The sequence below is a fragment of the Clinocottus analis genome, unplaced genomic scaffold (genome assembly GCF_023055335.1).
Source record: "Clinocottus analis isolate CAN_PGR_092001 unplaced genomic scaffold, fCliAna1.0.p SCAF_22, whole genome shotgun sequence".
NCBI classification, from domain to species: Eukaryota; Metazoa; Chordata; class Actinopteri; order Perciformes; family Cottidae; genus Clinocottus; species Clinocottus analis.
In genome coordinates, this window is record NW_027175954.1 from 236085 (window position 1) to 248940 (window position 12856).

At 41.7% G+C, this 12856-nt stretch overlaps 1 protein-coding gene across 1 annotated transcript; it reads right to left on the minus strand.

Moving 5' to 3' along the window:
* Positions 1-201: 201 nt before the first annotated feature.
* Positions 202-6623, minus strand: LOC137792871 (NACHT, LRR and PYD domains-containing protein 3-like). The gene is made up of 9 exons (XM_068588660.1): positions 6379-6623; positions 3981-5837; positions 3526-3699; positions 2963-3136; positions 2375-2548; positions 1681-1854; positions 1375-1548; positions 904-950; positions 202-761 (listed from the first exon to the last, which is right to left on the minus strand). The coding sequence occupies exons 1-9, from the start codon at positions 6621-6623 to the stop codon at positions 202-204; spliced, it is 3579 nt and encodes a 1192-aa protein (XP_068444761.1).
* Positions 6624-12856: the final 6233 nt, after the last annotated feature.

Here is a 12856-nt window from a genome sequence, read left to right on the forward strand (position 1 = left end):
ATATAGATCAAGTAAAACTCTGGTTCATGATAGTATATTAGTATATTGCATTGTAATGTTGCCTTTAAAATTACAATACAAATTTTGTCTTACTGTCAACCATATGAGTATGACTTACAAAAAGGGTGTGTGTGTGTGTGTGTGTGTGTGTGTGTGTGTGTGTGTGTGTGTGTTTCTCCACGCAGGAAAAGACTATCCCTCCTACAGCGAACACAACGACACTGAGGAACCAACAAACCCAAACCCAAACCCGGGATAAAGAGGCTCAGTGAACGTGGTGCTGAAGGTGTGGAGGTGGATCAGCGTGTCGGAGGAGACTCTGTAGAAGGACAGAGTGCCAGCAGGCCAGTCCACATACACTCCTACTCTGTGAGAGACAGAGGAGGAGAAGTAGGAGGAAGAGAAGGAAGAGGAGTGGCCGGCACTACTGTCATTGTGACTGACAGAGTAACCATCAACGTCGGAGCAGAAAAGATTCCAGGACTGATTATTCCCTCCGAACCAGCAGTCGGCGCCTTTTCCTTTCCTCTTGATTCCTCTGTAAGTCACCGACACGTCAACGTCTCCTCTCCTCTCGACCTCCCAGTAAAAGCGACCGCCAGTCAGACCATCTCTACACATCAGCTGATACCAGAAGTCAAACCTCCGTCTGTGGTCAGGGTACGGCTGCTTCTCTCTCACTGCTGTCACCTTCCGGTTGTTGTCAGACAGTTTGAGGTGTCTGTTTGCTGTGTTCGTGTCCAGTGTGAGTTCACAGGCATCTGATGGAGAGAACAAGACACAATGCAGGATATCGTCTAACACACCTGATGGGTCTTTGGATCTTCTTTTAATTTGAGAAATGATTGCAGACACAAGCTTTTGATACAAACTACCTGAACATGCGCTGCCTTACACACTTACACTTCCTCAGACCAAGTCTCAGCCTCTGCTCGCCACCATGTTCCACTCTGGAGGAATAAACAAAGCACTCAGATGTCGGACAGACTCTCAGTCATTTAAAAAAAAAAAAAATTCAGTTTAGTGTAGAAAAAAAGATATGTGGTGTTCCCCAAGGTTCAATACTGGGGCCTCTTCTTCTGCTTCTTTATTGTTTTTTAATGTTTTAATGAATGTTTTTTTAATTGTTTTTAAATCTTGTTTTGCTCTGCATTATGTTTTCATACTTTTATTGCTTTTATGTGAAGCACTTTGTTATTGAAATGTGCTGTACAAATAAACTTGCCTTGTCTCGTTATACTCAGCAGTTAGGTCAGTCTCAGTGGGGACAGGGACACTTAATTACTGTCTTCACAGCGGTGCTGTTGGTAATGACTGTGAACCAACAGTCCTGAGTTGCCAGTGTGACAGTAAGCTCTTGTTGTCTGTTCATACCTGAGCATTTCTAGTCTCCAGAGGGGATTCTCCACTCCAGCGGATAGCAGCTTGACTCCTGGGTCTCCTGGATGGTTGTAGCTCAGGTCCAGCTCCCGCAGGTGGGAGGGGTTGGATCTCAGAGCTGAGGCCAGAGAGGTAAAGCCTTCCTCTGTGATCAGACAGCCTGACAGCCTGGACACACACACACACACACACACCCACACACACACACACACACACACACACACACACACACACACACACACACACACTTAATTGTGACCAATTAAATGGCCATCTGTTAAAAAAGAGACGACCACTGACCTGAGAGTCTCCAGTGTGCAGTGAGGACTCTGCTGTCCAGCAGAGAGCAGCCTCACTCCCGAATCCTCTAGATCGTTGTTACTCAGGTCCAGCTCTCTCAGAGTAGAGGACTGGGAGGTAAGAACTGATGAGAACCCCTGACAGCAGGTGTTTGTAAGCCAGGTTTGACTTAACCTAAATAAGTACAATGTTTATGAGAGCATGATTTACATATAAACTGCAAAGTCTGCCCACTCCAAAGCCCCCACACCAAAACAAAGACAGTTAAAACAGAAAACTACATAAAAATGCAAATAATATACATATTTATATTTGATATATTTTTGATTGCCCATGTTTAATTTCCATTTAGTGCCAATACTATGGTTGAATATGTTTTATATTTTGAATACTAGTGTTTCAATGTTTCCTGTATCCCAACATATAAATCAACAATCACTGCCCTGGCTCCATAGGACAGTTTAGCGTTACGATCAACAATGTTTTAAGATTTAAAATGTGACAATATGAGGATCTGATATTGTCTGAACATATTGTCTGAACATCCGATATTGTCTGAACATGGTCAAGATTACACATAATGTGGAAAACATAGAAATAGTCAAATCCAATATTGGGACTGTAATGATAAATTACAATTAATTGTTTGAGGCGCAGTACAGTTTTACTAAAAAGCCTCAGAGTCAGATCTGACCTGAGAGTCTCCAGTGTGCAGTGAGGACTCTCCAGTCCAGCAGAGAGCAGCTTTACTCCTGAATCCTGCAGGTCGTTGTTACTCAAGTCCAGCTCTCTCAGACTAGAAGACTGGGCGCTGAGAAGTGAAGTCAGAGAATCACAGCTTCTCTCTGACAGATTACAGCCACTCAGCCTGAAGAACAGTTATAAATCAGATAAATCAGAACCAGAACCATTTATTGCCATGTATGTTTTCACATACAAATAATTTGTCCTGGCGGGAAGTACATAACATCTAACAATAAACAGAGTGCCATAACAGGGAGCATGGATATTTACAATTAAATGAATAATTACATTAAAGATAAAGAAACACAGATATTGTTTTTATTGTCTACAACGTAAAAAATAGAAAAGCTTCCACAGTTTAGAATTTCCCTATTCCATTGTGGAGTTAATCATTTGAAAGAAAGGATCTTGCTTTTAGTTGGAGCTCACTCATATTAAAATTCCAGGTACCTTTTTAAATGTTTCCTGCTGCTTTATTTCAAACAACAAAAATGAGGAAACATTTTTATGACACTAAAGCGCCATGGTTTGATCTGACCTGAGAGTCTTCAGTGTGCAGTGAGGACTCTCCAGTCCAGCAGAGAGCAGCTTCACTCCTGAATCCTGCAGGTAGTTGTTACTCAGGTCCAGCTCTCTCAAACAGGAGGACTGGGAACTGAGGACTGATGCGAGCTTCTGACAGCATCTCTTTGTAAGCCTGATTTGATTCAACCTGAAAAAGAAATTATTTGCTGTTACAACCGAGATATTTCCGAGTCATTTAACAGGATTCTGTGTTTTCTTTTCAAATACATTTGGGGATTGTCCTTTTGACGCAAGAGTGAAGACATGCGTTCATCAAATAGACAGTAAAAACCAAAGGAATGTTTTTCTGTCATATGTATTTTAGTTAGAGGAAATCCATATTGGTTTCACCAATGTTGAAATATGATGGGAACTTCTGACAGCCCCTTCCTAATCTGATGAATATTTTCTCTCTGATATGGTTTTTCGATATTGTCGTCGCTCATGTAGAAATATGTTGAAAACAAGACGTCTACTACTTCACTGTAAAGTCTATTATATACATACTGTATATGTATACATACATATCGATCTCACCTGAGAGTCTCCAGTCTGCAGTGAGGACTCTCCAGTCCAACAGAGAGCAGCTTCACTCCTGAATCCTGCAGGTCGTTGTTACTCAGGTCCAGCTCTCTCAGACTAGAAGACTGGGAGCTGAGGACTGAGGACAGAGCTTCACAGCTTCTCTCTGACAGATTACAGCCACTCAGTCTGAAAGAGAATTGGTGATAACGACTTTTTTTAAAAGCTGACACTATTTCTACCATATGAAAAAGCCATCTCGTAGCCTGATTGTATATTACTGGAAACTGGAAACAGCAATTACAGCAAAGAATACAATCTAGCCGATACTGTAATTTTCATTTATTCCTCTGTGGAGGGAAAATCATACTAAAAAACAATTTGAATGACTCTTCAATTGATCAACTAACCAATTTGTGGACTAAATCTTGCAACTACAACCCTGTGTCACAGTTAGTATCTGCACTTACAGAGCTTTGTTGGAGGCTTTGACCACTGGCAGCAGCCTTAGAAGAACTTCCTCTGAAGCAGAATATTTCTTCAGGTCAAACACATCTAGATTGTTTCCTGATGACAGCAGGATGAAGCCCAGAGCTGACCACTGAGCAGGAGACAGTTTATCTGTGGAGAGACTTCCTGAACTGAGGTACTGTTGGATCTCCTCCACGAGAGAACGATCATTCAGTTCATTCAGACAGTGGAACAGATTGATGCTTCTCTCTGGAGACAGATCAGACAGACTGATCTTCTTCTTGATGTACTCGACTGTTTCCCGATTGTTCTTTGAGCTTTTTTTGTTTTTCAATAGACCTCGTAGGCCAGTCTGATTGGTCTGCAGTGAAAGACCCAGGAGGAATCGGAGGAACAGGTCCAGGTGTCCATTTGGACTCTTCAAGGCCATGTCAATAGCAAACATGTGGACCTCAGTCAGTGATGGTTTACTGAAAAGCATTTGCATTTGTCTGCCACAAGTTTGCTCTGGCTCACACATCACATTTTTGTGTTTGTTAATGACTGCCCACTCCACATAGAAAGCTGCCAAAAACTCCTGAACAGTCAGATGGACAAAGCTAAACATCTTGGCTTCATCATTCTTCACCCCACGTTCCTCTTTGAAGATCTCTGTGAACACTCCTGAGCACACCGAGGCTCCACTGACATCGATGCCACTCTCTTTGAGATCTTTCTCGTAGAAGATCTGGTTGCCATCTTCCAGTTGGTGGTAAGCCAGTTTTGCTAATGACTCTATGCACTGAATGCACTTTTTTTGGTCATACTTCTTGTTTGTCTGATGAATCTGAAACACCAGGAATACTGCGTACATCTCAGTCAGGGTCTTGGGCAGATCTCCTTCCTTTCTGGTCTTCAACACATCCTCCAGAACTTTAGCAGTGATCCAGCAGAAGACTGGGATGTGGCACATGATGTGGAGGCTTCGTGATTCCTTGATGTGAGAGATGATTCTGCTGGACTGCTCTTCGTCACTGAATCTCTTCCTGAAGAATTCGTCCTTCTGTGCATCAGTGAACCCTCTGATCTCTGTCATGATGTTGATAAACTCTCGAGGAATCTGATTGGCTGCGGCAGGTCGAGTGGTTATCCAGAGGCGAGCAGAGGGAAGCAGTTTCTTCTTGATGAGGTTCGTGATCATCACATCCACTGAGGTGGACGCTGTCACGTCAATGTTGACGCCCCTGTTTTCACTGGTGGAGCAGTCCAGATGAAGGTGGCTCTCATCAAGTCCATCCAAAACAAACAGAAGTTTGAATTCACTCTTGTCGTAGTTGGTGTTTCCTGAAGACTGCAGAATTGTAAAGATGTGATTAAGAGCTTCTTCCTTGATGTCTCTGGTCTCCGTGATACATTTATGAATGAGCTCTGCTAAACGCATTTTTTCTCCCTTCCATAAATTCAGCTGGCGGAAGATCAAGGGGAAAACGAGATGCACATCTTGATTGGCTCTTCCTTCAGCCCAGTCCAACACAAACTTGTGCACAAGAAAAGTTTTGCCAATTCCTGCGATTCCATTTGTCAGCACTGTTCTCGTGGGTTTATATCTTCCAGAGGGGTGTTGGAACATGTCACAAGGTTTAATTGTTTTTTCTGTTCCCGCTGGTTTCCCCACCATCCCCTCAATCTGCCTGACCTCATGCTGTTTGTTGATGTTTACTTCACCCTCGGCTGTGACATACAGCTCTGTGTAGATATCATCGAGACGTTGCTCGTCATTCTTCCACCCTTCTTGGATGCAGATAAACTTGTTCTGAAGGTTTGATTTAAGCCTTTGTTGGTATTTTGAGATGCATGGCGACTTTGGTACCAAAGCCCTCGCATCTGTGTTGAACACAAATATAGAAAGTATGAAGTATTTAGGTAGTTCGCCTACAGTTGCAGAAATAGTACACAAAGTATCTTCTGGTATAGGATTGTCTTCCGAAGAGTAACAAACAACGGTAAGCTTTATAATAACTAAACGCTATTAAGCATTGGTTAAGTATGAGTAAACCCTTAATTCAATTTAATTAATTTTGAACAGCGTCTTTACAGAAACTGGATATAAACTACAAGAAACAGCAGTTTACTCGGATTTAATCTTGATTATTTTCCAAAGAATGCCATCAATCCTGTATCTTTTGGCGTGATATCTTACGATAGAGACTGTGAAAGAAAGCACATCCAAAGGAGTGGAAAGAAATTGGCACCACAACATGCAACCAGGTGGCTGAAACGCATACAAAATACCTGTAGCTCGCACTATACGTCAACCAGGGTCAGAGCATCGCTGCTCTTTATGGAAATTGTCGTCTTACATTTGCTTCGTTCAGACATTCGCGTGACTGACCTTTTGTCGCCGAGCTGCTGTGTGACAAACTCAGCAGCAGATCATTCCTGTTGATCTTTTTTAAAAGCTGATAGGTCACCTCCACAGCCCCAGGCAGTGTGTAGATCTGGATCATCAGATCCACCGTGTCCCACATCTCTGCGTTCTCCAGCTTGCTCTTTGGGATGGTCGAGGAGTCTTTATGGCGTTCATCTTCCAGGTACCACTTGAAGCGCTGGAAGTCGACTTGTCCGAGTTCCTCCAGAGCGTTCAGGAGGGCCTGTTTTGTCATCGTTGCTCCCTGTGGAGAGCAGAGAATAATGTCAACCTCAAACACAGTTATGCACCAGCTGTGTTTGCTAAAGCTTTGGCTGTTGTTCTGACAAAGGCCCTCATGTGGAAGGAGTAATGACTCAAACGTCAACTAAAACATCCCGATAAAAGACACACATGCTGTGTATAAATTCTGCAGCTGTACAATGAATAGAAATGTATATAACACTTACATGAGAATAGGAGATGCAGACTGAGAGAGTTGGGTCTCTCCAGGATGAAGACTCGTGAAAAACAACGTGAAACGCTCGACTAATATGTTGTGTGACGTCACCATAGTGTCGGCCTGCTGGGCAAACCTTCACACCGCAAAGAGTTTCCTAACACAGGAAGTGTGCGCTGTCAGTAACAGGTTACTGCAGCTTAAACCACAGGTTCAAGCGTTTATTTTTTTTATCTTAAATTATACGTGTCATACGTGTGTTGACAGAGTTGCTATTCTTTCTGTCCGTACAAGCAGTCGAGTTTTGTAGAACCAGATGGAGAACGAAGTCTCAAGTCGTTAAAAGAAGCTAACATAGAGCTTCGACAGTCTCAGACTAAATGAGTTTTAAAGTCCCACCTGGTTTTGAAATTGGGTTTCATCACACGCATCAGGAGAATCTTTACAGATGTTATTCACTCAAATCTTAAACCTACACAGGATAGGATTTGAAAAATACAGGGTAACTATACCTATTTTCTCTGATAATGCCCTGCAGGGGAAAATAAAAGGTCTAAAGCAGAAGGCAAAGCGTCGAGTCTGGATGAGAAAATGTCGGGTGAGACTCTTCAGCGAGAACTTGTGATGATATTTTAACGGTGGTATGCCAGCTCACGTCTGTCTTGACCGGCCCTTTGTGTACTACCGGTATCTTGGGTTGTGTCCTAACAGGAAAGAGACAGGCAAACAAACTTCTAATTTCATTTGTTATATCGCTTTAAGCCAAAACTTGTGGTTTCCCAGCAGAACCCTCCCCAGCATCCTGGCCCTTTTCTTCATAGTTCTGCCATTTGTTTTAACCTTCTGGTTTGGATTACTGAAGTCTAAAATATGTTTTCTGATGATGTTTTTTCTTTTTGGGTCATGACCCTAAATGTGTGTTTCTCTGTTACGGGCCGACACTAATCAGGTCAGTGCGGTGGTCTCGCAGTAATTCACAGAAATGATTTTAGTTGATCTCATCTCAGCTGGCTGTTGCTTTTTTTCCTTCTTTTTTTTGAGAAAGTGCTTTATGTTTTTTACCCAACAGATCCCATCAACTTTATTTTTGCTTTTATTTTATTCAATGATCATGTTTTCATTTCTATCTATCTATCTATCTATCTATCTATCTATCTATCTATCTATCTATCTATCTATCTACCAAGATACCTAGCTAGCCAGCTCGGTAGGTATCTAGCTAGGTAGCTAGCTAGCTAGCTACCTAGCTAGCTATCGACTTGGCTATCTATCTATCTATCTATCTATCTATTTATCTATCTATCTATACTTAGCTAGCTAGCTAGCTACCTATCTATCTACCTGGCTATCTACCTACATAGCTAGCTAGCTAGCTAGCTAGCTACCTACCTACCTACCTCCCTACCTACCTATCTACCTATCTTCCTACCTACCTACCTACCTACCTTAATGTAGCTCATGCAGTTTGCTGTTTCTGTGACATCTGGCAGGAAGTAAGCTGTCTGGTTCCCGCATCCTGTCACTGCAGCTAAAACACACTCAGCTAAATAGGTCAAAACAGTGCAGAGGTGATGCACTGTTGACCTAAATGGCACTGTGGTATAATCAGGACTGGGTATACTGGTGTGAAAGTAACACACCACATGATTGGAGCGATACCACGTGTCCATGTGTGTTGTTTGTGTTTTTTTTTACAATCACAGCTGGGAATGAAAACCTCTCTGAAGGAAAGGTTTTCACAAGAACCCGTGCACGGTTGACAATTTTATTGTGTTTATTTGTGGTTTCAAATCGATTTCATCATAAAACACCAGATTGAAGATACATGAATACAAATCATTAACATAACAACACTGAAATATATAAATTTGGTTTCTTTTTAATATTTGATATTTTATTTAGTTATTACTGCAGTTCAACAAAAATACGACACTCAAAAGTGAAAAAGAATGAAACTAAACATGTAAAACAAACAAAAATAAGGGGAGAAAAAAGATATCACTAAAATAATCTCACCCCATAATGGAAAATATGAAGCATCAAAGTAATTTGCAGCATCAAATACTCTGTTTGACTCGAAATTACCTTAATTTACTACATGAGCATCATGCTGTATTGAAGAACACTTAAAACTAGAGATTGAGACATAAACTCATGCTTACAATGTTTACTGAAGGAATAAGTCAAGAGAGTAGACATTTTCGCATAAACTTCTATACAACAAGAGGAGTCGCCCCCTGGTGGACATTATAGAGAATGCAGATTTAAGGTACTTTATCACTGACTCTTTCTTTTCAGACCTGGAGGTTAAACTAATGTAAACTAATGTACTTAATAAATAAATGTCACAGGACAAACACGTGAATGAACTGCAGTGACACGCCGTGTTTTTGACGATGGGAAGACGTCAGGTGCCGCATGTGAAAAAAGAAGGTGGGAAGGCCGACGGCTGCCCGATAAAACAAACACGCGACGTCAAGGCCGCGCGCTCACACGCAGAAGCTCCTTCAAAGGAAAGCAGTTAATTAATGACTAAAGTGGTCAACGGTCACTCGTCCAAAACCGACAAACAACTTGAAAATGTTCCTCCGTTCACAGGCAGCTACAAAGCGTGTTGAAACTGAAATATTATATATTACTTCATAGCATAGTGTATGACAGGGATTACATTACATTCATAGGAACTGAAACCTGCAGACAGTGAGGTCATTTTGTTTCCTGACGTATATTTTATGTTATGTTCTACATGTATGTTACACATCTCGAGGGGTTTTAAGGGGGATTCTAGTGTTTCTTTTTAGATTAAATGTAATGAAATATGACAGATCAGGGACTATAGACAAGGCTTGAAGAACATTTTTAGACCATAATGTGAGAGGTTCATGGAAATATACACACACACAGTTTGGACGGTGACTAAATATTCATGATATTCAGTGTTTTAAGATCCGGGCTTTAGCACACACATGCACCACGCTGAAGGTTTTTACAGAAGGGTTTGTTCATATATCGTTCATAGCTTCATTTATAGAACTTTGTACTGCAAAAAAAATACCGGTTTTCTAATTTATTCATTCATATAAACAGTGATATCTAAAATTCTGCATATCTGACTGTACGATATCGTAAAAACGTGTCACACAAATAATAAGTGCTGTGAAGTTTCATAGTGATTTATTTCTGTAATCGATGTTTTCCCTTGTTCCCCTGTAGTGTTTCCCCTCAAATAAACAGCATTAGCGCGCAAACAAATATGAAAATAACCGCAGTACCAAGTTAAAAACTAATTTATGATGATGAATCCTGACAAAAGAGTGAGCAAACGTCTTAAAACCAGGAGAAACTTCTTGAGTCAAGAGAGACCAGACTGTCCAGGGTGAGGTGTTTGGAAGGAGAGGGGGGTTCGATGGCGGGAGGGTTGTGTGTGTGTGTGTGTGTGTGTATGTGTGTGTGTCAGGGTCAGCGTGGTGCTACAGTACAGACTCTCACAGCTCGCCTCACGCTGGCAGCTCGCACGTGTTTATCAGCGAGGTAAGACAAACCTTCATTTTGATAAATATTACAGCTCTATCTCACTCTGAATGTCAGCGAGCGACTTTGTGTTTTTTTTGGTGTGTTTTCTGAGCTGATGCCGCTTCAGTTTCAGTGTGTTTGTGTTTCAATGCAGCACCGCATGTTCACAGGGTTTTCTGTTTTTGTTAAGAAATGTTTTCTTTTCAGCTGTTGAAATCCTATTTATTTATATACAAGTATAGATGCTCATAACTGAGCAAAAAGTCTCTTCCCTCTCGTGTCATTGAGCACATTGTGTGATTACCATAACCAATATTAATATGTCATTTCAAGTATTTCTGGGACTTACAGGGAATAATCTCTTTCCTCTCTGGATCACAATATATTTACTTTGATAGCCTGTTAACTTTTCTCCAATGTCAAAACACCCCAACTTCTCATGTAATTTTCATACTACTTTAATTTCTTAATAATAATAATGCAATGTATTTATATAGTGCTTTTCTAAGTACTCAAAGTCACTTTACATAATAGTTAAATTATACTAAAAGATAAACAATAAAACAAATAGAATAAAACAAATACAACTAAATAAAGCAGTACTTTACATCTCCTCGTGATGTATAAGAGACTTCGTGAGCAAAAAAAAAGACAATTTACACTTTAATAACAGCTTATTTTAATGCATTGTTCAATCGTAAATGTTCATTTTGTTTTACATATATTTGTTTTCATTCATGTATTCTTATGCACCAATCTCCCCGTAGATGTTACTCCTGTTGTTCATACTTTAAAAAGTTGGGCTTTATTAGAAAATATCTTTTAAATCTTCCATCCAACCCCAAACAAACACTGTTGCTTATCTTTCAGAGTTCATATCTTTCGTTTGCCTGTGTTCATATTTGTCTGGACTAATTACTTCTAGCTCTTCTAACGTGTCCCCCGTCAAACGTGATGCCTGATGTTACGTGATGTTCACGCTGCTTGACCAGAAACAGCCAGACGCAGAGTGTCTGGTGTCCCTGCAGCCCGGCGGGGGGTCGCCATGCGGGGACACATCTGCCTGGCTGAGGACGACGAGGTCGAGGACGCTTCTTTTTTTTTTTTTTGAAGACGAACCCTCTGACGTCGCGAGGGCTTTTGGAGTGCAGCTCGGCAGAACCAAATCACATTGTCTTTATTTCTTCTGTTTTCCCCGTGCACCGGGACAAAGGAGCGTCCGAGGACGGGAGGTGTGTGTGTGTGTGTGTGTGTGTGTGTGTGTGTGTGTGTGTGTGTGTGTTCAATGTCCGCTGTCCGCTGCTCGGACACCCCGCGGCTCTAATTGATGCTTTGTCCGTCCACGTCTCGCCTCGTTAGAGCCCCTCAGAGCCCGCGGACCCGGAACAAATCCAACGTGTCATCCGTAGTCGGGTCATGCACTTTTTTTTTTTTTGGAGCAACATGCATGTAACGCAACCAACTGCCCTCTCAGACAAGTGATGAAATAATAAGTAAAGTTATGTGCAAATTACCTCCGTTAAAGTACTTTCTCAGGAGCGAAAGTTAGATGGCGGCCGGCTGGATACCTGCATCTCATGTTAGCGCAGTTTTGTAACGTTAAAAACACACAAATTTTAAAGCCCGCGTTTGGTTTGGCCGCTCTGGGCTGCCGTAGAAGAAAACATGGCGGTGCAACATGGCGGACTGAAGAGGAGCCGCTCCCTCTGTAGGCCTCCCGCGACAAAAAAACACAACGATTCTTAGTTTTAGGCGATTATAATGAAAATATAATTAGTATTAAAATGTGTTGATGATAATAGATCCCCCGATATGTTTCACACTGTTCCACTAAACTATTATTTTGTTGATCCCTGTTTTCCGCAGAAAGAAGTTGTGAACTCAACACTGACATGTACCTTCTAAGTTGATATGTTGTACTTGTTAGCCAACAGCTGGTGGACGTAGTAGAGCTAAACGAGGGAGAATAACCCCCCTACACAACACACACACACACACACACACACACACACACACACACAGAAACATTGAACTTTGTCTTCTGTTTGTATGTAGAACACAGAGCAGTGTGATGATACTGGTGTAGCATTGTGTATGTGGTGTGACCCTCCTCTCTCCCCTTAGACTTCCTCCTCCCTTCCTCCTGCTCATCAGAGTGCGACCCCGTCTGCAGCCTGAGGAGTGGAACCCACCCAATGTCTCTCCATGCTGTGCGTGTGTGTGTGTGTGTGTTTGTGTGTGTCTAATGACTTCTCATCAAACAACTGTACCGTGAGGTCTCTCAACTTCTAAACTATCTTAAGGGTTCTTGTACCAGACTTGAGTATTTACATTTTCGGCTGCGTCTTCACATCTCAGAGAGACATATTGCATTTTAATTGTTTACTGCCCTACATTCATGGACGGATTATGAGACAATAGGCCTCTTAAGGCCCCTTACGGCTCCTTAAGGCCCTTTAAGACCTCTTAGGACCCTTTAAGACCCCCACCACCTCCACGAAAGTAGTCATTGTGTG

Bases quoted from the DNA above. Each gene is read 5' to 3' on its own strand.
- LOC137792871 (XM_068588660.1), bottom strand. From the start codon at position 6,623: ATGACAAAACAGGCCCTCCTGAACGCTCTGGAGGAACTCGGACAAGTC. The intron at 3,137-3,525 runs GTGAGATCGATA...TTTCTTTTTCAG, and splicing joins TGCAGACTGGAGACTCTCAG to GTTGAATCAAATCAGGCTTA. The intron at 762-903 runs GTAAGTGTGTAA...TCTCTCCATCAG, and splicing joins GAGACTTGGTCTGAGGAAGT to ATGCCTGTGAACTCACACTG.